Below are 21,617 nucleotides of genomic sequence, written 5' to 3'. Positions count from 1 at the left end.
GGGCCTTCTCTCCTGCAGAGGCAAGTTTTCAGCTGAGCCTGAGAGCAGCAACAATACCCTTTGTTGCCGTCTAGCTGCACAGCTCCGAAAGTGCTTGAGATCAGTTCTGTGACTCAGATGAGGAAACCGAGGCTCTTAAAGGGAGAACGTCTGCCATTACTAGAATGTCCAGAAGGCAGTTGGTCTCCAGGCCTGTATGACCCAGGCCTCTGCTTTGAGTAACTGCTGGTCTCTGTGGTCTCAGGCAAGTAGTCTCCCCTTGGGCCAAGAGAGGAAAGAAGAGAGAGTCTGCCTCCAGGTCTTGCCAGCTTTGTTTTTTTGCAAATTCAGTGTTGTGGCATTCTGCCTCAGTGCTTAGAGCTGGCCCCTGCCTCCAGGCAGCGAGCATGTTTCCTTCCAATCCCAGGTTGAGGGCAGTCAGGGCAGGCCGAGGCTGACTCTCCCTTGTGGGTGTCTCTGTGTAGTAGTCTGTTTGCAGGTGGAGGGGTTGTGATGGGCTCACCCCCACTAAAGCCTTCACTTTATCTACCTTCACTTCACCTACCAGAGAGGAGAGCAGACTTGCCCGAGGCCCAAGCTATTCGCTTGGAAACAGGATCCAAAACTTGGTCTTTGTGATTTCAGATCTGTTACTCTTTCATTCTGACACCCCACCGTATGTGAGGTGGTGGGGTGCATGTACCTCAACTGTTGGCGAGTGTGTAGGTGGGGTGTTGTGGCTGTCACAGACCGGGTGCTGCAGGCTCAGGAAGCGGCCTCTGGCTTAGAGCACGTCTGCATGACTGGTCTGAACTCAGGGGCCTCGGAATCTCACTCCTCCCCGATGGTGTCCCATCCCTGTGAGACCGTGGATTTCTCTTCCGTAGGCCGAGGCAGCTATGGCCCAGCTTTACCTCTTCTAGGTTTGGGTTTGCCCCAGCAAGGCCTGGCAGGTGGCCACAGATGTCTTCGCTGCTGCCAGCTTACATAGGCCCCGTGCTGATGGCATTAGGTGCACAGACAGGGGACAGGCTTCTTCAGACTTGACTGGGACCAGTGGTTCCTGGCAGGACCCTTACTGCAACCCTGTGAGGTAGGGGGAATTCCCAGTTTACTGGTGGAGAAACTGAGGCCAGAGGAGTGAGGGACTGCCCAGGGCTGCACAGCTGGAACTGAAGACCTGTGTGGTTCTCCTCTGCTAGGCCTGGGCAGCCTTCAGGAAGGGGATGGTCAGGGCAGGCTTCCTGAAGGAGTGGGAAGAGGCAGATCGCCACCAGGGCCCCCAGACTTCTGCCCAGAGCACCAGGCAGCCTGGCTGGTAAGAAGGTCTTCAGCCCTCATGTGATGCTGGTCCCTCGTTACCCCAGAGTCTCTCAAGGAGGGCTGGTCTCTATTTCTTCATGAGAGTTTGTGGGTGATTAAATGCTGGGGACTGAGTCCTCTTCACCACCCAGGCAGCTTATCTTGTCACTGTGTACAACGGCCATGCTTGGCATGGTGACACCCACGCCATTCCTGAAGCCTGGGCAGCCTTTTGCACGGGCCTCAGGGATCTGGTCCTTGGAGGAATGAACACACCGGGGCTCCTGACGGGCTGAGCTGGCTGGGTTTTATCGATGGAACCCCAGGCCCTTGGGTTGGAGTGAACTTGCGGATGGGCCTTTGTCATCAGCGAAAGCCCTACACTCCCTTTGGCTATACATCAGGCTGGCCTGGCCCACTGGTTGTGGGATGCTGCTCTTGTCCTCAGAGGGTTCCCCATCTCACTCCGTTGTCTCCAGCCTAGCAAGGACCTCTCAGTACCCCTGGCTTTTCTTCTCCCCGGTATTCCCCTGAATGTTGTTCTCCCATGGTTCTGAGTGGGGTCGAGCGCTGGGTGGTGGGTCTCTGGGAATAGGATGCTACTCTCCTCTCCTCTGTGTGGTTTCCTCCCCTCCCCAGGCTCCCAGGTCCTAGGAGGATCCCTCTTCCTGCTCTTCCTCTCTCACTGCAGGTCTGACCCAGACCATGCTGGGTGGCTCAGCCTGTCTCTCCCCCCAACTAGGGCAGAGGCCCTGCCTGTCCCAGGGAGTCTCCTCCCTATGATGGCAGTCCCTGGGGGACCAGCCCTGGCTCTCTCAGGAAAGGGGACCCTGCTGTATTTGTTCTGGGAGGCAGGAGGATGAGGAGTAGGTTGGGAGGTCACACAGGATGTGGCTTTTAAGAACCTAGTAGAGTGTCTCACCCTGGTGTCACGTCCTTTCAACCTGCTGTTGGCTTGATGGACTTGGAGGGCATCAGGGCCATGCTGACTCCTCCTTCCAGGGGGAAGTACAATGGGCCAGGTGTGGCCAGCAGGAGCTTGGGAAACTTGGACGCCTGGCCTGGAGCTGCTCTGTGCCTAGCTGGTTCCTGTCTTGGGCGAGAGCCTGTTCTGCCTCCACCTGGTCTCAGTGGAAATGTGCCCAGGAACACAGGGCAGGCCAGAAGTTTACATAGGGCCTGCTGGCAGTGTTGTGTGTGTGTGCACATGTGCACGTGCATGTGGCCTGGCTGCAGGCTTCGGACCTCCCCTTGAGCTGTTTGCCGGGTGGTGAGCTGTTTGCTGGGTGGTAGCCACGTCTGGGACTACCTCTAGCAGGCAGCTGAGAGGAAGTGCCCAGGCTGTGGACCACGCAGGCCCTGGCCTGTATGTGTTTGTGTGTGTGAGGTTGTGTGCCTGTGTGAGAGGTGTGGGAGGTAGATGACAGCAGCTCTGCACCGGAAGAGCATGCTGGTTTCTGTTTCAAAGGGCAGAGCTTGTGGTTATTTTACAGTTTCTGATCTGGGCATTTCCCCTGTTCAGCTCCTCCTTCCATCCTTGGAAACTCTGTCTTTTCAGGCTAGGTCTTTGTGACTCAATTTCCCCCCCTCCCTGTTTCTTCCTGAGTATAACTGCTCATTTTTAAAACTCAACTCTCGTTTTGTTGCCTCTGCCCCCACCTGTGTGCCTGCCTTTTTCATTTGTTCCTTCACTCATTCAGTAAGCACTGGATGGGCCCTGCCTGGCCTAGGGGGAGATGAGGAACGCACACACATAGTGCCGCCAGTTGTCAAGGGTATGATTTCTGCAGGAGGATGCTTCCAAGTTGGGTCTTTGGTGGGAGAGAATGGATGGGAGGTAGACAGTCCCCAGATAGGGACCAAGATGAAATGGGGGACAGGAAGCACTGGCTGTTCTTGCCCTTGGTCCAGCTTAGCGTGGATGGAGCAGAGAAGATGGAGGGAAGAAGCTGGGGAGGTAAATCACTGAGCCCCATCATGAAGGGCCTTGGAGGCTGGAGGAGGAACATATTCTCCCTCAGTGAGCAGCCTTGGGAGGGATCAGAACAATGTTTTATAAAGATTCGGAAGACTCAGGAAAGATGGCTGATTCGTGAGGAGAAGGGAGAGTGGGGATGACAGTGCAACTGGCAGGAAGGTCAAGGCTTTCAGCTGGAAGACCAGGCCCACGGGCTTTGCCGAGGGCACGGGAGCAGGGCCCAGATAGAAGGAGTAATATTGTGGTGGGGGAGCTGGGGTTGGGGCCAGAAGCAATGCCGTATTCCAGATGGGGCATAGTTGTGGCTAGAGGGACAGGAAGAGAGCTTGGTGGCCACATTCCAGCCAAGGTGGTATGCAGTTCGGGCTGGTAGGGCTCCTGGGGTAGAGGCTGGCTGGGCACCATGTGGCCCTGCTGTTGGCTCCAAATCTTCCAGGGCAGTCTGGGTTGAGAGCATTTGAAGAGGCTCTAGAGCTAAGGGGGTGCTCAGAGAGAGTTATCGCTGGTGCTAAGCCAGGCTTCTTCTGTTTGACCTGATCCTCCCTAAATCTGTCTCTCTTTGCCTGGCCTGGAAAGTCTGTTCTCTGTCCGGGGTCCCAGCCAGCACCAGGGGATAACGTGGGTGTGTGGCCGGGGGCAACCTTTCCCTGTGCTGCAGAGTGCCAGGGCCCTTTCCAGGCCTGGGACCAGAAGCTGTGGTCTGAGCAGCTTCTGGGGAGGGAGCCAGCCAGCACCGAATGAGCTCCTACCATGTGCCACCTACACGGCTGGGTGCTTTGGGCTGTTATGATCTTACCAACACCCTCACGATGCTGTGGTTTGTTACCTGTGTTCACAAATGAAGCAGTGGGGTCAAGAGTGGGTATCACTCTGCTTAGGTCACACGGCTAACATGAGGTGGAGCTGGGATTCTAGTCCAGGCAGTCTCACCCCAGAGCCCGTGCATGTTTTTCCTACCACCCTGCCCTCTAGAGAAATTGAAGCCCTTTGCTTTATAGGTGGTAAAACCGAGACTACCAGAAGTTAAATGAATCACTCCGTGTCATCTGCCCTTCAGGCGTGTGCTGTGTGAGGGCGGGGGAGTATGAGCAGGCCCTTTGATAGCCAGGATGGGGAAATGTCCCCTTGGACAGCTGCTGCCTCGGGGAACTAGGCCTCTTCCTGACACTTGCTTGGGGGTATCTTTAGGGGGTGGGCCCTTTCAGGGTGCATCAGTTCTCTGGGCCTGATCCCTGTTTCCTCCCATGGATCCGGAGACCCATTCGGGCCTGCACAGCCCCAGCCCTACCTTTGGGACTTTATGATCTGGTTTGTGTACTTTGTGTTAGGAAATGGTCCTCACAGAACAGCCTTGGGTCCCCATTTCTCTTTTTAGAGTCCAGCTCTTTTCCAGGTCAGGGTGACCCACCTATATTCTCAGTAAGGGCAGGTACCCAGGACGGAGCTCCCTGCTCCCCCAGACAGCGCACTCAGACCTCTCAGCTTTTGGCAGAAGTCTGTCCGTAGACTTAGCCCAGCTCTCTTGTATCACCCAGTGGGACTGTGAGTAGTCTTTGTGGTCCCCCCAAGGGAGAGCCTGGGAACGAGGAAACCAGGCTGCCCTCGTTTTGGTGCTGACTCGCTGAGACTCCAGCCTGACCTTGGCCTCTTCTCTACCTTCCTAGTTGACATTCGTGAAATCAAGGAGATCCGCCCAGGGAAGACCTCACGGGACTTTGATCGCTACCAAGAGGACCCTGCTTTCCGACCAGACCAGTCACACTGCTTTGTCATCCTGTATGGGATGGAATTCCGCCTGAAGACCCTGAGCCTGCAAGGTAGGAGTCAAGGTTAAGGGGAATGTCCACTGGCTCCCGGCTCAGCAGGAGGTGCGTGCCCTCAACTCAGCTGTTTACCCTTTGCTCGCAGCTACGTCTGAAGATGAAGTGAACATGTGGATTAAGGGCTTAACTTGGCTGATGGAAGACACATTGCAGGCGGCCACACCCCTGCAGATTGAGAGGTAAGAACCTCTTCTGATATGCTTGGGGTTAGGGGTGGGGGCATTAGGTTCTAGGGAGCAGGGGTAGGGACGCAGACCTCTCTGTGCCCAGCACTGCCTCCTGATCTCCTCCCCGGGCCTGGGCCTGGCCCTGTCCGGAAAAGTGGCCCTCACTTCAGGCTTTTCTCCCTCCAGGTGGCTGCGGAAGCAGTTCTACTCAGTGGATCGAAACCGTGAGGACCGGTAGGTACTGAGCTGTGGCTCTAGCCCAGCAGGGTGGGTTGGGGCAGCCAGAACAGTAGACAGGCCTCTGAGTGGCTGCCTAGAGAACCAGAGGACCCAGGGGACCTGCCTCAAGCAGGGCTGGGCGGTAGGCATTGGTTCTGGCACAAGCACCCTCCTTTAGAAAGCACTCTGATGGCCTTGGTGCAAACTGGTGAGAGAAGACAGGGACAGTAAGCTGTGTGCTCTGCCACTGTGGGCAGAGACAGGAAGTGCAGAACTGGCTCTGGGTGTCCTGGAAAGAGGATCAGAGTGGCCTTCTAGTGTGTGAGGGGGTGCTTTGAAGCTCATGGCTTTGAGGCCATGGTGTGACAGCCAAGGGGGCCAAGGAGCGATGAGGGGATAAAGACTAGGTCACGTAGGAACCTTTGACTGTTGCTGTCAAAGAAATGGAAAACCACGGAGGGTTTTGAAGAGAGGCGTGACGTGACCAGACCTCAGTTACACAAGTGTGTTGGCTGCTGTTGGACAGGGCAGGGCAGAGCCAGAGAGCTCAGTTAGGAAGCAGCTTCAGCAGTCCAAGGGAAAGAGGACAGGGCTTGGTCAATGTCCAGGTGGTAGGAGGTGGTCGGATTTTGGCTATACTGTGTTTCGAAGATAGAGCCCAGTAGAATTTCCTAACAGATTGATTTTGGGGTGCGAGAGAGAGGAGTCGAGGATGACAGTAAGCTTTTGGCTTGAGCATCTGGAAGGATGGAGTTGCCATTGACTGTGATGGGGAAGGCTGTGGGAGGAGCACATTTGGGGGAGCTTAGGAGTTCATTTGGGGCGTGTTAAGTTTTATGATGCCCTTAGATGTCCAGGTAGAAACCTTGAGTAGGCAGGGGTAGAATGAGTTCAGGGGAGACGTTGGGGCTGGAGATGTTATCTGAGGAGCATCTAGATGACACAGAAGGCCTTAAGGCTAGAGATCACCTGGGGGTAAGCACTGCACAAAAAGGGAAGAAGGCCAGTGGCTGGTCCCAGGCTGCTCCACTCCATGCTGGGGATGGGGTAGGTGAGGAGAAGCCAGCCAAGGGACGTAGCAGCTCATGGTAGCAGCTCGAGGTAAGAGGAGAACCTGGAGGGTATAGAGTTCTGGAAGCCCAGGGAGAAGAGAGTAGTCAGCTATGCCAGGCCTTGTCAAGTGTGGAGAAGACTAAGAGGTGCCCCTTGGACTTAACACCACAGAGGTAGTTGGTGACCTTGAGATGGGCAGTGGAGGAGTGGGGATGGGGGTTCAGGGAATGAAAGGGAGCATGGGTGGCTCCTTCAGGGCATTGCCATGAAGGGGAGCAGAGAAGGGGGCAGTAGCTGGAGAGGTAAGCAGGGGCAAGAGAGGTGGTTTTAGTGGGAGAGATAACAGCCTGCTGGTGATGCTGATGGCAGAGCCCACGGAGGGAAAGCTTGGTGATGCAGCAGTTTCCTAGCCTGCCAAGTGAGGACCCTGACAGAGCCTGCCTCTTGGGTGACTAAGGGGCGGATGAGCCGGCGCCTGTGCAGAGCAAGTGCTTCCTGAACAGCACTTGTGGATCGTGGCCAGGACCAGTCAGTACAGAGCTGAATCCTCTCAGAGAGCTCTGTGCTGCCTGCCAGGCTCTTGGACAGGGGGAGGAGGGCTGCCTGCCCTCCCCTGCCTGACACCACCTTCCAGGAGAGAAAGCTTCTCTTTCCCCTCATCTTTTCTATCCTGTGGTCAGGCCTGGCAGTGTCTCCCAGCAGTGTCCCATATCCTGGGCAGGGCATCCCTGGAGGGCAGGGACGCTTCCCTGTCAGTCCCCAGGAGAGTGCTCAGTTGCTAGTAGTGGTATTTGGCTGAGAATGACATCCCCCTGCTCCCCCTCTCTCCTTGCACAAAACTCCCAGCATCCCAGGGGTGGTGGGTGGGGAATCGCTGCTGAGCTGCACCTCACAGGGAGTTTGGGAGTGGACCCTGCTGGAGCTTGAAGGTGGAGTGGTGGGAGGCTGCCTCCCTCTGTCCTCATGGGCCTCCTGCTGCCTAGGAGAGAGAGAGGCCAGAGGTGTGGCTTGAGTAGTGCTGGGGGCGGCGGGGAGCTGAAGATTGGCTCCCCTCCCCCCATGCCTGACCCACTGTTCTGAGCCTGGTCACTCCTGGCCAGAATCATGGGCTTGGCTTTTCCCAGATAAGGAAACTGAGGCCCAGAGAAAGGAAGGGACTTCCATTGGTCACCCCAAGGCTTCTGATCCAGCTTCACCCTCAGTACTTCAGAGTAGTGTTGTTTACCTGTCCAGCCCCGGGTGGACTCAGCCCACAGGTCAGAGGTCATGAGAGGTTGGGTGAGTCCACTGGGGATGTCTCTGTTTCCTCAGTATATCAGCCAAGGACCTGAAGAACATGCTGTCCCAGGTCAACTACCGGGTCCCCAACATGCGTTTCCTCCGAGAGCGGCTGACGGTAAGGGTCTCCTGGGCCATCTGCAGGTGTGGCAGGGGAGGCCGGGAGCCCCTGGCCAATAGGCCTGACCAGCAGTCCTGCTCTGTACCACGCAGGACGTGGAGCAGCGCAGCAGTGACATCACCTATGGGCAGTTTGCTCAGCTGTACCGCAGCCTCATGTACAGCGCCCAGAAGACGGTGCATGAGTCACCTGCCCTCCCGCGGCCCTTGCCCCTGTTCTCCCACCCCAGCCCCAGCCCCACCTGCCTCAGCCCTGCTGCCCTGCTTGGGGGCTTTGGGGTGCCATTTCTCCAGCTCTTCTCCTCTTGAGGCCTGCCCCCATCTGCTTCCCCAGCCTTTCTTCCTGAGAGCCCCTTTCCCACATGGCCTCCAGGGGCTCTCGCTCTGACCAGCTTCTGTCTCCTGCAGATGGACCTCCCTTTCTTGGAAGCCAGTGCCCTGAGGTTTGGTTTGAAGTGGGGAGGTGGGATTCTCCCCTGGGCGCTCTTCATCTCTCCCCTGGGTGATTCACCATGAGGTGGGAGGCAGTGGGAGGGAGTGAGGCATGCTGGACCATTCTAGGCAGCTATGCTGGCTGGGAACTGGGCTCTGCCTTCCAAGGGGCCCCTTGCCTGTGGACCATGTTAGCCAGCTGGCCGCCAGGTACCTCCCTTCTCTACTGCAGGGCCGGGGAGCGACCGGAGCTCTGCCGAGTGTCCCTTCCTGAGTTCCAGCAGTTTCTCCTCGAGTACCAGGGGGTATGGCTGGGCTAGGACTGGGCCAGGGCTCCTGGCTAAGGGGGGCTGAGCTCATTGCTGACGGGAGGCCTCTCACATGTGCCCCCCCACCCCCATCAGGAGCTGTGGGCTGTTGACCGGCTCCAGGTACAGGAGTTCATGCTCAGCTTCCTCCGAGACCCCTTGCGAGAGATTGAGGAGCCATACTTCTTCCTGGACGAGGTGAGGCCTAGCTTTCATCCCTTGTGTCAGAGAGAATGAGTGGAGCTGACCAGAGCCCCACCTGGTTCCCAGGAGCCAGATCCTCCTTAGGGATGCCACCTTGTTCCTCCCCACTGCCCTCTTGCCCACCCCAGTTGAGGCTTGAGCACCCTCTCTCCTTCCCACCACCCCCATTCCAGTGGGCTAGGGCAGGGACTCAATTTCTCTTTCCTTCTACATTTGTTCCTGGACAGTTTGTCACTTTCCTGTTCTCCAAAGAGAACAGTGTTTGGAACTCGCAGCTGGATGCGGTGTGCCCAGACACCATGAACAACCCTCTCTCCCACTACTGGATCTCTTCCTCGCACAATACGTGAGTGGCTCCCTAGGCCCCACCCAGCCTGACGTGGGGAGGGAGAGGGCTCGCCTGACCACCCCTGCCTCTCCTTCCCTGTCCAGGTACCTGACCGGGGACCAGTTCTCCAGCGAGTCCTCTCTGGAAGCCTATGCTCGCTGCCTGCGGATGGGCTGTCGCTGCATTGAGTGTGCGTGGGGGCCAGGGTTGGGGAGGAAGATGGGAGGCCTGCCCACTTGACTGTGGTCATGTTGCTCCCCAGTGGACTGCTGGGATGGCCCAGACGGAATGCCTGTCATTTACCATGGACACACCCTTACCACCAAGATCAAGTTCTCAGACGTCTTGCACACCATCAAGGAGCATGCCTTTGTGGCCTCAGAGTGAGTGGATGTGGGAGACCCTAGGGGTCAGCTTGGGACCCAGCTCTCTCCTATGACAGGGCAGAGGGGCCCCTCAATGCCCTGTCCCCACGCCCCCCACCTTTCATCTTTGTCCTTCCTCTTGGTCTCTCTTCCTCTCCTGCCGCTTGCTTGAGCCATTGCTTCCCAAGTTACTCCCTGTTTCCTGCATTCTTGTCCTGCCTTATTCATGAGTCTTTCTCTTTAGCCAGGGAACACAGTCAAGCTCTTCCCATCCTCAAAGAATACCTCCTTAACCCTGGCCTTTTTTGCCCATTGTCTTGCCAACTCCTTTCCCTTCACAGCCCAGAGAATTGTCTGTTCCCTGTGTCCCATTCTGCACTCCTATTCACCCTAACCTGTGGTCACTAGTCTCTCCCACCTCACTGAAGGGATCCCCAGAGGCTCCCCAGTGGCTAAATTTGGAGGCTCCTTCTCATCTCTCCTGAGCTCATTGGTGCGGGATGTCTCTCTGCACTGCAGGGGCAGCCCGTCTTCAGCAGTCCCACCACTTTCTTTCTGCTGCACCATAGCTGCCCCTGTAGGACCCCCTCCACCCTTCCAGTGGCCAGGTCCCACCTCTTCTCTGGGATAGCTCCCCTATAGATAGGGCCCCCGAGCCCGTAGCTGCTAACACCTCACTCTTGGAGGGGCTGTTTGGACTTAGCCTTGACCCTGCAGAATCACAGGGTCTGTGTCACCGCACTGGTCCCCTATCCTGCAGGTACCCGGTCATCCTATCCATCGAGGACCACTGTAGCATTGCCCAGCAAAGGAACATGGCCCAGTACTTCAAGAAGGTGCTCGGGGACACGCTCCTCACCAAGCCTGTGGACATCGCCGCCGATGGGCTCCCTTCGCCCAATCAGCTCAAGAGGAAGATCCTTATCAAGGTAGGGATGGTGGGCTGGTGGGGAGCCCCACACTTCCCAGTGCCTCTCCCAGGCTGTCACTTCAGCTGTTGGTCTAGGCCTGGGTGAGGAGGTGGAGTTGTGGGACTGGGGCTGGCATTGCCATGTCCTGGCTTGCCCCCCACAGCACAAGAAGCTGGCTGAGGGCAGTGCTTATGAGGAGGTGCCTACGTCCGTGATGTACTCTGAGAACGACATCAGCAACTCCATCAAGAATGGCATCCTCTACCTAGAGGACCCTGTGAACCACGTGAGGGCCGGGCCAGGCTGGGTGGTGAGGGGGCAAGGTGGTGAGAGGGCTCTGTTCAGGGGCTTCACTTTGGTCTCTTATAGGAGTGGTATCCCCACTACTTCGTTTTGACCAGCAGCAAGATCTACTACTCTGAGGAGACCAGCAGTGACCAGGGCAATGAGGATGAGGAGGAGCCCAAGGAGGTGAGGGGCCTGCCCAGGGCTGGGGGCGGGCTGGGGTCAGAGTCACTGAGTGAGTGTCTTTGCTGTTGCCCTCCCACTCCCAGGCCAGTGGCAGCACAGAGCTGCACTCCAACGAGAAGTGGTTCCATGGGAAGCTTGGGGCAGGACGGGACGGGCGGCACATCGCCGAGCGCCTACTCACCGAGTACTGCATTGAGACAGGGGCCCCCGATGGCTCCTTCTTAGTGCGCGAGAGCGAGACCTTCGTGGGCGACTATACCCTCTCTTTCTGGTAACTCGCTCCCAGTGCGTGTGCATGTGGATACATCACCACCCAGAGGTGGCCACAGCCCACAGTTTGTCTTTTGTTCTAGGCTTTCATGCCATCATTTTAGCAAGTGCACACACGTCACACGTGTGCGCGTACACACACGCGCTTTTTTGGTTAGTGTGAGGCCCCTCCTCTAGGGCTACCCCATACTTGAGTTCCTTAGGAGGTTTGCCTCCCTCTTTGAGACTTGGTGCCTTGCTTGGGGTAGAGTGTGGTGTTCAGGGCTCGGGCCTGCTTCTCACTGCCTCCCCATCATCCCTCAGGCGGAATGGGAAGGTCCAGCACTGCAGGATCCACTCTCGGCAGGATGCTGGCACCCCCAAGTTCTTCTTGACAGACAACCTCGTCTTTGACTCCCTCTATGATCTCATCACACACTACCAGCAGGTGCCCCTGCGCTGCAACGAATTTGAGATGCGCCTCTCAGAGCCTGTCCCACAGACCAATGCCCACGAGAGCAAAGAGTGAGGGAGGGAACGAGGGGTGGGGCGGGGACCCGGGTGGTGATAGCCAGAGCCTGACTTGGGCCTGTCCTCAGGTGGTACCACGCAAGCCTGACCAGAGCACAGGCCGAGCACATGCTGATGCGTGTCCCCCGTGATGGGGCCTTCCTGGTGCGGAAACGGAATGAGCCCAACTCTTATGCCATCTCCTTCCGGTGAGGGGTATGGCCCTGGGGGGTGGTACAGGGCTTCGCCTGGGTCTGGGCTGCCCTGACCCTGGACGACTGGTCTGTCTTTCTCAAGGGCTGAGGGCAAGATCAAGCATTGCCGTGTGCAGCAGGAGGGCCAGACAGTGATGCTGGGCAACTCAGAGTTTGACAGCCTTGTTGACCTCATCAGCTACTATGAGAAGCATCCGCTGTACCGCAAGATGAAGCTGCGCTATCCCATCAACGAGGAGGCGCTGGAGAAGATTGGCACAGCTGTGAGGGCCTGGTGGTTGAGGGGGCATGGCAGGCAGGGGAGAGACCAGCATGGCCCTCCAGAAACTCCCTAGCTAGCTGCTGGGCAGGCCTAGAGTCTGACAGTCATGGGGTAATCTGGGTATGTGGGACAGAGGCCTGTGATGTTGTAGGAGCTCTTAGGAGGGCCACTCAGCCCTGCTGGGCGCCACAGTGTGGGTGCCAGGAAGGTGTCCTAGAGAGAGTGACATCTGAGTTGTGTCAAGGATGGGCATCAGTTAGGCAGGTGCAGAGGTGGGGGATAAGCATTCAAGCAGAGAGAGCCCCCTGAGTCAAGGTGTGGGGTGAGGAGGTCCTAGAGCTCACACAGGGAGAGGGTAGGCCCGAGGCTGGAGGCTTGTCCCCAGGGCAGGAGAAAGTAGGCGCCAGAGGTGTGGGTGTGAGACCAGTGAAGAAAGAAGGCAGGACTGATGGCGCAGAGGATGATGAGGGCTCTGGGCCAGAGTCGTGGCCTTGGATAGAAGGAAGGAGTCCAGGACGGAAGATCCACTTGAGACTCTTCTCATCAGTGGACATGGGTGGCCAGGAAGAAGACTGCCATCCTCTGGGGGCTGGGGGTTGGGGGCGCTCGGCGGTGAACGAATGAGCCACTGAATGAGAACACTGAATGTGTGGTGTCTGGGGGCTTGCTGCAGAAAGGTTAGAAACAGTTGGGTGTCAGGTAACAGATATCTCAGAAACAGTTTGGGCCCCCAGAAACTGAGATAGAGATTTTAGAATCATGAGGTGGGCCTCAAGGGTAAGAACATGGATGAGGGAGGGGGTGAGGCCAGGCCCCTGAGCCCACCCCCATTGAGGTTGGGGGACCCTGGTGGACCAGGTGCCAATGAAGGGTCAGACTTGGACACCTGGAGAGGAGGACCAGGTGGGGGCCAGTCGCACCAGGGGGAGCGGGGCACATGGAATCTAGGCTCTCTGGGCATTAACATATCCCATTCTGTCCTGTTTCCAGGAGCCCGACTACGGGGCCCTGTATGAAGGACGCAACCCTGGCTTCTATGTGGAGGCAAACCCTATGCCGACTTTCAAGGTATAACCTCAGGCCTCTGGGCACAGGAAGCTGGGGAGGGTCCCCAGCTGCTTGGGGCTTGCATTTCTCTGCTCAGAGCCCATCTGTGGTCTTTGTGGAGAAGTGGTGTTTGTGGTTTTCCGAGGCTCAAGAGGTTGTGAGAGATGTGTGGTTGGTGTATGACCGCAGGTCTCCCGGGGCTGACCCCTCCCCAACCCTGTCCCTGGGGTCAGCACTGACCTTCCAGACTGCTCCCCGGGGTAACTCCCATTTCCTCCCCGGGCAGCAGCAGGCTGGGGGTGGGGCACACGGCCAGAAAACTTAGTTTTTTGCCACTCGTTCCCTCACCTCATGGAGATCTGTCAGACAGGATCTTCCTCTTTTTGCCTTTTTCTCTACAGGGTAAGGAGCTGGGCCCTATTCCTCATCCTCTTCCCTCAGCAGCCAGGGAGCCTGGGGACACCTTCTTTCTTCTGCTTTCTAGATGAGGAGTGATGGGATCCCAGCCATGCCTGTAGGCTTCCAGATCCCAGGGGAGGCACTCAGGGCATCTGCAGACACTCCCTTCCTGGCTTGCTGGCCCTGACTCCTGGGGGTACATTCAAGGCTCTCCCTATGGCCCAGGGCGGGGCTCGCAAGGTTCCACCTGGATCCCAGGGAGCTTCCGTGGCAGAGGCCCTGGCTCTCTCCCCAGTCACGTGTGTCCTGGAGCCTCCTGCAGGGTCCAATAGTGAGGACTGTAACTAGGGCGGGCTGCCGGCAGTGGCCCCTCCAGCCGCCTGGGCCCCAGCTGGGCAGCCCAAGCACACGAGTGTGTACACGTGGGGCCCCAGGTCAGGAAAGTGGTGGGGAGGGACTGTCTGCTTTAACTGCTACTTCTCACCTCTGCAGTGTGCAGTCAAAGCCCTCTTTGACTACAAGGCCCAGAGAGAGGACGAGCTGACTTTCACCAAGAGCGCCATCATCCAGAACGTGGAGAAGCAAGAGGGAGGCTGGTGAGCCTGGTCCCTGGGGCTGGAGAGCCTGGGGTGTGGTGGGCTGGGAGAGACCGGGCCCTGCATGTGCCCCTGATGATGTATGTTTGTGGGGTGTCTGTTCCACACGTGTACCAGTAGTGCCTGCCTTGGTCTGAGAGCCCCTGACAAAGGATACCCTCCTCGTGGGACTTTGGGGTGGTTGCTGGGGGTCAGCACCCTGTGGCTTCCACAGGTGGCGAGGGGACTATGGTGGGAAGAAGCAGCTCTGGTTCCCGTCCAACTATGTGGAAGAAATGGTCAGCCCAGCAGCCCTGGAGCCTGAGAGAGAGGTGAGACCAGAGCCACGCTGGTGGGACAGGATTCCCATCCCCAGATTCTCTTCTCATGCACACACCCATGACACACAGTGTGGGGCGTGCCTGTGCATGCACAGCTGCCCATCACATGGGGTCCAGTCACACCCCGTGGTGTCCGTGGTCTCTGATATAACATGTGCCATGTTTGTGCAGTCACGTGTACATTTGTAAGATGTATTTGTCACACACACACAGACATCCCTCACGCATGTATATAGCAGGCATGCTGACAATCTCATGGGCTTTGCTTCCAACAGCACTTGGACGAGAACAGCCCCCTGGGGGACTTGCTGCGGGGGGTCTTGGATGTGCCGGCTTGTCAGATTGGTGAGCCCCTGTCCCTTCTCTTGCTTACTGTGCCTTGGGGTCAGGCTCTCCTTTTGTGGCCCTCTCCTTGTTCTGAGGGAGGAAGCCGATGGCTGGACCCTCAGAGGCTGCCCTCACTCTGACTTCCCCTGTACTTGGACACCCCTGGCTCCCTTCTTCACCCCTAGCTTTGATCCTACGCTGCTCATCCTGTGCCAGGCACTGTGGATGAAGCTGATGGCTAGCCAACATCCCCAGTCCTAGTGGGTTGGGTCATGGGGTGTGACAGAGGCTTGGAGACAGGGTGGGGAGGGGCCCATGGCCCAGGTTAGAGGCCTGAGTCAGCCAGTCCTGGGTTTGAGCCCTGGCTCCACTCCCGGCAGTGACTTGTCTCTCTGAGCTGCAGCGTCCTCAGGTGTAAAACGGGCCTGGCAGAGCAGCACTGCCTCCCTCACCAGGTGTGGGAAGGAGGGCAGGTGATGAGAGAACTCATTTGAGCCATTGCCCGGGGTGTGGAGTGGGGGACATAGAAATGCTTGTTCCCAGCTCTCATCTTCTCTCGCTCTCTCAGCTATCCGTCCTGAGGGCAAGAACAACCGGCTGTTCGTCTTCTCCATCAGCATGGCGTCGGTAGCGCACTGGTCCCTGGATGTTGCTGCTGACTCTCAGGAGGAGTTGCAGGACTGGGTGAAAAAGATCCGTGAAGTAGCCCAGACTGCAGATGCCAGGGTGAGAACCTTCTGGAGCCTACAGGGGTGCTGGTGGGGCTGCTCGGTGGGCAGCACGTGAGCCTGTTGGGTGGCTGAGGCCTCCAGGCCCCCACAGGGCAGTGGAGCAGCCTCAGGTGTGCAGCCACAGCCTCCACCTCTAGGCAGGGATCCAGAAGAAACAGACACGTAGACAGCGATGGAGCTTGAGGATGTGTTGAGTTTGAGATATCCGTGTGACGTCCAATTGGGGCTGCTTAGTGGGCAGTTGGATACGTAAGGGTAGAGGTAAGGGGAGAAGTCCTGGGGTAGAAGCAGAAGTGGGTGTCCAGAGGCTTAGGAAGGATGAGGTGGTCTAAAGCAGGAAGAGGCCCTAACGTTGGAGGGTGTGGGTGGCAAGGCAGAAGAGCCCAGGAAGGGCAGGCCAGAGAGGTTGGAGGCAGCCGGGGGCAGAGGGGAGTCTGTGGTGTTGACGGCTGCAGAGGTACAGACAGGCACGATAAGAACCTGAAAGTGCCTGTTGGATTTGGCAGCAGCAAATGGCCCTGGTGACTCTACCAAGAGCCGTGTGAGTGTCATGGTCACGGTTGGATAGTAGTGGGCATCATGCAGTGTGGTATAGCACAGGCACAGCCCCTATAGGGCCTGGTCGTGGGTGAGAGCACAGAGGGCACACAGGGAAGGATCATCCTTAGGGCCCAGAAGACTGAGCCAGAGGCCCGAGTCCCCAGTGAAGTCACAAGGAAACCAGAAGGTGGCCTTTTTGCCTAAGGGAGGCTGGGTAGTGAATGATCACACAGCATCACTGGGGAGTGCAGGCAACCCTAGGACTCTGAGGGGTCACTGGGGCATGATGGTGGTGAGGATCCCGCCCCCTAAGAGTCTTGGAAGGCAAGTGTGTCCTTGGGGGCAAAGAAGAGGAAGGACGATTCTGGTGTGAGGCTGAGGACAGAGGGCCCTTGTTTACTGTCCAGTGGGGTCTGGAGGAGGAGGAGGAAGGGCCAGAGCACCTGCAGTGTGGGCGTGCCCAAGGCTGGCAGGGGCTTCCTTCTGGACGTGGCTCCAGCCTGGGCTGCAGGGCCTTCTGTCTGTCACCAGCTTACTGAGGGGAAGATGATGGAACGGAGGAAGAAGATCGCCCTGGAGCTTTCCGAGCTTGTCGTCTACTGCCGGCCTGTTCCTTTTGATGAAGAAAGTAAGTGCTGAGGCCCGAGCAGGGTGTGCGTGTGTCAGGCGCCCTCCGTAGCAGGTGCAAGAAGCGTGTTTAGTCCCTCTACACGGGTCGGGGATGGGGGAGCTGGCCCTCCAGTACTACCTGGGTGGGCGGGCTCTCTGTAAGTGTTCTTTCTGTTTTGCCCAGAGATTGGCACAGAACGTGCCTGCTACCGGGACATGTCGTCCTTTCCGGAAACCAAGGCTGAGAAATATGTGAACAAGGCCAAAGGGAAGAAGTTCCTCCAGTACAACCGGCTGCAGCTCTCCCGCATCTACCCCAAGGGCCAGCGTCTGGACTCCTCCAATTACGATCCCTTGCCCATGTGGATCTGTGGCAGTCAGCTGGTGGCCCTCAACTTCCAGACCCCAGGTGAGGAGGGACCCTGTGAGGAGGGGTGGGGCCGAGTAGGTGGCCTGGAGGCCACTATAATCCCTGCTCTTTCAGACAAGCCTATGCAGATGAACCAGGCACTCTTCATGGCTGGTGGGCACTGTGGCTATGTGCTGCAGCCGAGCACCATGCGGGACGAGGCCTTTGACCCCTTTGACAAGAGCAGCCTCCGTGGGCTGGAGCCATGTGCCATCTGCATCGAGGTGGGTGGTGCTTATCTGTAGGCTTCGGGGTGGGAAGGGGGCTGCTCTGCTGGGGCTCATTGCAGGCGTCAACACTGGGGTGCTGGTTAGTATGACCGAGGAGGGGGCACTGGACTTTTCTTGAGCTTGACGAAGAAATAACCGTTCTCTGAGGTGGCAAGGCAGCTGCGAGCCTCTGCTGTGGGGCTGGGCTCCGAGTGGCCCAGACCAGAGGCAACTAGGCTAAACGTGGCCACTTCTTGACACTAAAGTCAGGCTGTCCAGTGAGGCCGCCATGGGTAGCCACTGCCTGGCAGGAGTAGGCAGAAGATGGGGAGGAAGCTAGTGCCGTTGGTGAGTCAGGGGCCCATCGGCAGGAACAAGGTAGATGGCACTTACTAGAACTAGGCTTGAGCTAGAGTGACCCTCTCGAGGCCCCAGACCTCTCTCTCCTTTGTAGCAGTCCTCAAGTACCCCGATGCCCCCATCTTACCCCCTGGTGAGAGGCTGTGACCTTGGCAGCCCAGTGCTGTGGGATTCAGGGTGAGTGGGGCCTGAGCAGAGTCTTAAAGGAGGAGTGAAGACAGCATGGGGTGAGGTGTGCACATCCAGGGTATAGGCAGAGCTGTAGGGTGAGCATGTGCTTCTTCCCAGAGAATAGGTTTCTATTTTTTTTTCCTGGGGGGAAGTAATTTAAAATTTCCATGTTAAAACACTCAGATTTAACATGAAGTAGATTGTAAAAACTCACATGAAAATTTTGGCCAAAGCTAAGACTTCTCCAAATGAATTTTTGCTGGCAGCAGCTGCTCTTTGGGCCCTGATGCCATGAGGGACTTAATGGGCAGTGTCCTTGGGACCCACCAGAGGGCGCACTGCCTCCACTGCATAGTGGGGACTTGAAGGAAGCAGGAAGGACAATCCGAGGCCCATCTTTGCCTGCCTTACAGGTGCTGGGGGCCCGGCATCTGCCGAAGAATGGCCGAGGCATTGTGTGTCCTTTTGTGGAGATTGAGGTGGCTGGAGCTGAGTACGACAGCACCAAGCAGAAGACAGAGTTCGTGGGTGAGCCTTCCTTACCCGCTTACTATTCTCATCCTCCCAGGGGCACAAAGGCCCCTCTGCACCAGTGACCCTGTCCTCTCTTGGTGGTGGCCTGAGGCCTTTTGCCCTTGCTTTCGCAGTGGACAATGGACTGAACCCCGTGTGGCCAGCCAAGCCTTTCCACTTCCAGATCAGTAACCCCGAATTCGCCTTCCTGCGCTTTGTAGTGTATGAGGAAGACATGTTTAGTGACCAGAACTTCCTGGCTCAGGCTACTTTCCCAGTGAAAGGCCTGAAGACAGGTGAGGACCCTTCCTAGAGACAGTGTCCCCATGATCTGGCTGGTGAGGGGGGCGTTGCTTGGCTCCCTCCTGGGCTGAGGGCCAGGCTTTCCTCCTCCTAGGATACAGAGCGGTGCCTTTGAAGAACAACTACAGTGAGGACCTGGAATTGGCCTCCCTGCTCGTCAAGATCGACATTTTCCCTGCCAAGGTAACTGCAGCAGGGTGGGATGAGAGCCAGGCAGCAGCCCCTGAGGGGCAGAGGTCACTGACTTATCATGCACTTGGCCCTTGTTGAAGCAGGAGAACGGCGACCTCAGTCCTTTCAGTGGTACGTCCCTGCGGGAACGGGGCTCCGATGCCTCGGGCCAGCTGTTTCATGGCCGGGCCCGGGAAGGCTCCTTTGAAGCCCGCTACCAGCAGCCATTTGAGGACTTTCGTATCTCCCAGGAGCATCTTGCAGACCATTTTGACAGTCGGGAACGAAGGTGAGGGGGATGGAGGGTAGGTGGCCAGTGTGCGCCTTGATGGAAAGGTGCTGGAGAGACAGGAAGGAGTGGCCCAGTCCTCCTCCTTTGGTACCTCTCTTTCTCCTGGGTAGAATAGTTATAATTATCTGGCCTTGGGCTCTCCCACTGGGCGGCAAGGCCCTGCTGCCGGTAAGGACACTTTTCCCTTCTGTCCAGGACCCCACGAAGGACTCGGGTCAACGGAGACAATCGCCTCTAGTTGTGTCCCAGCCTCATTGAGAGCAGCAGGTGCTGCGCGCCTCATAGAACGCCGTGAACTGGGTTCTTTGGAAGTGGCCTGCCATTGCACCCTTCCTGGTCTTGCAGCCTGGAGCCTGGATTCCAGCAGTGAATGCTAGACAAAAACCAAGCCATTAATGAGATGTATTACTGTTTTGGGCCTCCTCGCCCTAGCTCTGGGTGAAGGCAAAAACTGTTCTGTGTCTTGCATTAAGCACACACATCTGGCCCTGACTTCTGGAGATGGATCCTTCCATCTTGTGGGGCCAGGACCACGGCTGCAGCCCTTTGGAGAGGGAGGCTGCCTCAGCCAGCGGCACAGGAGGCTCTGAGGAGCTATTGACATTCCTGAGAGTGGAGGAGGAGCAGCAGCCTTGTTGGGCCAGGGAAACAAAGTTTACATTGTCCTGTAGCTTTAAAACCACAGCCAGGCAGGGTGGGAGGGTAGATGCCCCCGCAGTTTGGCCCTGGAGCCAGGGTGGAGGAGCACAGGGCCTGCCTGGAGAGGGGCTCTGCCTGCCTGAAGAGGACGACATAGCACAAGGGCACGTTGCCCAAGGCCGGGAACACCACCCAGCCTGAAAGATACAGGGGATCATGTTAAAAATAGCAGTATTGCGCGAGGGGCCAGAGGAGGCAGAGGCCAAGCCCCAGGGTGCCACCTGGAGCAAGGACAGCAGCAACCTGTCGCAGAGCCACAGCAGCGCTTCCGGGACATGGGAGGATGAGGCCCAGAGCTGGGTGTGCCCCTGCAGGCTACACTGCCTGCCTGCTGCCTGGAGCCAGGGTGTGGTCCAAGGCCAAGGCCCTGGACCCAAGCCTGGAGGACCTGCTCACCAGGGTGGACGAGTTTGTGGGCATGCTGCATGGCGATTTCTCCCACGTTGTCATTGAGGGTGTGCCTCGCATTTACACGAAGGCCACCTGGATGAGATGGGCAGGTCTACAGCAAGATGGACAGCCTTTGTCAGGATGATTGGCACCAGCATGGCCAGAACAGAGAAGCAAGTCACCAATGCAGAGGCCGAGCTGGGGACTTTCCCAGTACATTGAGGAAACTCCTGCACGCAGTTGATGTACCCTCCTTCAACAAGGCACCCTCCAGCAGGCCCCAGCAGACTGGCTACAAACCCCTGTCCTATTTCGGACCAAAGACCACTTTCCCTTGTTGCAGCAAAAGACCTTGGATGTGAGTCTGCCAGACAACACTGCAAGAGGACGCTACCTGAGATTATCTCAAGTATTAAATCCATTGAAAATCCTATTAATAGGCATACATGCTGTTGGAGAGCATGGAATTTTAAAGTTTATTTTTTGCACACCCTCTCTCTCACTGTCTTCGTTATTTCACATAGGATGTATGATTTTCTATGTCTTCCACTTGTAACCTGAAAGCTGCTTGGTGGGGGGATGGGGAAAGCAAAATGGAACTTATCTGTGCGCTGTGGCAGAACTGTTATTTTTATGGATTTTACAGCTCAACTAACAGTGTTACCTTTTCAAGATTTATATATACTCCTAAAGCCTTGTTATTATTCAATCCTAATAGTGATTCAGTTTTCTATAGTTTACTTTTAGGGTAGATGGTAAATTATTTAACACATTAAACTTTCCATATCATGGATTGTAAACCGAAGGAAATTATACAATTTCTGAGAAAATGTATTGATTTATTTAAACTAATTCTGAAGTTGTATTTGAAAGTATGACCTCACAATCTTAATTTGTCCATACAAACATGTCGATATATGGTTGCCAACGTTTGGTTTATAATTTAAATATTAATAAAGTTTTAAATTTTATTGGAAAAGCTTTTCTTCTGAAAAGGACTTAAAAAATAGCAGGATTGTTTTTCTTCTCAATGGTATTGTAACTAAGTTATTTATTCCTGTTCCTTACCCTTGGAGGGAAACCTTGGAGCAGAGCCTTTGAGAGGTGAGTGGCAGGTGGGCTCCCTGCTGTGTTGGGGGGTGGTTTCGATTTGGGATGTTAAGGCACTGTCAGGAATGGGATGGGGGCTGGGAAGAGAAGAAATTTTTTTTTCTTTTGAGGCAAAGACGACTAATATGCTTTTCCTTTAGGGATGGAAGAGGGATTAAGGAGTTGCCTGCCTTGTGGGCAGGTGAGGGGACAGGCAGGCAGGTGCTGAGTGAAGCTGCTGCACTTACGGCAATTATTTCTTTCTAGC

The 21,617-nt window shown here is 56.6% G+C and overlaps 1 protein-coding gene and 1 pseudogene across 2 annotated transcripts in view; both read left to right on the top strand.

Moving 5' to 3' along the window:
• PLCG1 (phospholipase C gamma 1) overlaps positions 1-19,515 on the top strand; it is a 36,002-nt gene extending 16,487 nt beyond the window's left edge. Inside the window, exons 2-32 of one of the 2 annotated variants that reach the window (XM_004430396.2) lie at positions 4,924-5,076; positions 5,168-5,261; positions 5,436-5,483; positions 7,833-7,917; positions 8,013-8,096; positions 8,328-8,362; positions 8,584-8,656; positions 8,756-8,857; positions 9,091-9,209; positions 9,296-9,381; positions 9,454-9,574; positions 10,317-10,485; positions 10,631-10,753; positions 10,837-10,938; positions 11,022-11,209; positions 11,512-11,712; positions 11,787-11,906; positions 11,995-12,175; positions 13,165-13,242; positions 14,113-14,216; positions 14,431-14,527; positions 14,812-14,881; positions 15,432-15,589; positions 16,666-16,762; positions 16,928-17,152; positions 17,228-17,376; positions 18,306-18,420; positions 18,540-18,701; positions 18,803-18,891; positions 18,984-19,168; positions 19,367-19,515. In XM_004430396.2, coding sequence (XP_004430453.2) covers positions 4,924-5,076; positions 5,168-5,261; positions 5,436-5,483; positions 7,833-7,917; positions 8,013-8,096; positions 8,328-8,362; positions 8,584-8,656; positions 8,756-8,857; positions 9,091-9,209; positions 9,296-9,381; positions 9,454-9,574; positions 10,317-10,485; positions 10,631-10,753; positions 10,837-10,938; positions 11,022-11,209; positions 11,512-11,712; positions 11,787-11,906; positions 11,995-12,175; positions 13,165-13,242; positions 14,113-14,216; positions 14,431-14,527; positions 14,812-14,881; positions 15,432-15,589; positions 16,666-16,762; positions 16,928-17,152; positions 17,228-17,376; positions 18,306-18,420; positions 18,540-18,701; positions 18,803-18,891; positions 18,984-19,168; positions 19,367-19,409 — 3,656 coding nt within the window. In that variant the 3' untranslated portion in view covers positions 19,410-19,515. Of the gene's footprint in view, positions 1-4,923; positions 5,077-5,167; positions 5,262-5,435; positions 5,484-7,832; positions 7,918-8,012; positions 8,097-8,327; positions 8,363-8,583; positions 8,657-8,755; positions 8,858-9,090; positions 9,210-9,295; positions 9,382-9,453; positions 9,575-10,316; positions 10,486-10,630; positions 10,754-10,836; positions 10,939-11,021; positions 11,210-11,511; positions 11,713-11,786; positions 11,907-11,994; positions 12,176-13,164; positions 13,243-14,112; positions 14,217-14,430; positions 14,528-14,811; positions 14,882-15,431; positions 15,590-16,665; positions 16,763-16,927; positions 17,153-17,227; positions 17,377-18,305; positions 18,421-18,539; positions 18,702-18,802; positions 18,892-18,980; positions 19,169-19,366 lie in introns of both variants that reach the window. The other variant, XM_014787445.2, reaches the window with a different exon arrangement.
• Positions 19,516-20,026: 511 nt separating this feature from the next.
• Positions 20,027-21,239, top strand: LOC147914217 (biogenesis of lysosome-related organelles complex 1 subunit 4-like; annotated as a pseudogene).
• Positions 21,240-21,617: the final 378 nt, after the last annotated feature.

Source organism: Ceratotherium simum, chromosome 21 (assembly GCF_057802395.1).
Source record: "Ceratotherium simum simum isolate JZ-2026a chromosome 21, ASM5780239v1, whole genome shotgun sequence".
In the NCBI taxonomy this organism is placed as follows: domain Eukaryota; kingdom Metazoa; phylum Chordata; class Mammalia; order Perissodactyla; family Rhinocerotidae; genus Ceratotherium; species Ceratotherium simum.
The sequence above is the reverse complement of the archived record's forward strand: the minus strand, read 5'-3'. Positions and strand labels throughout refer to the sequence as shown.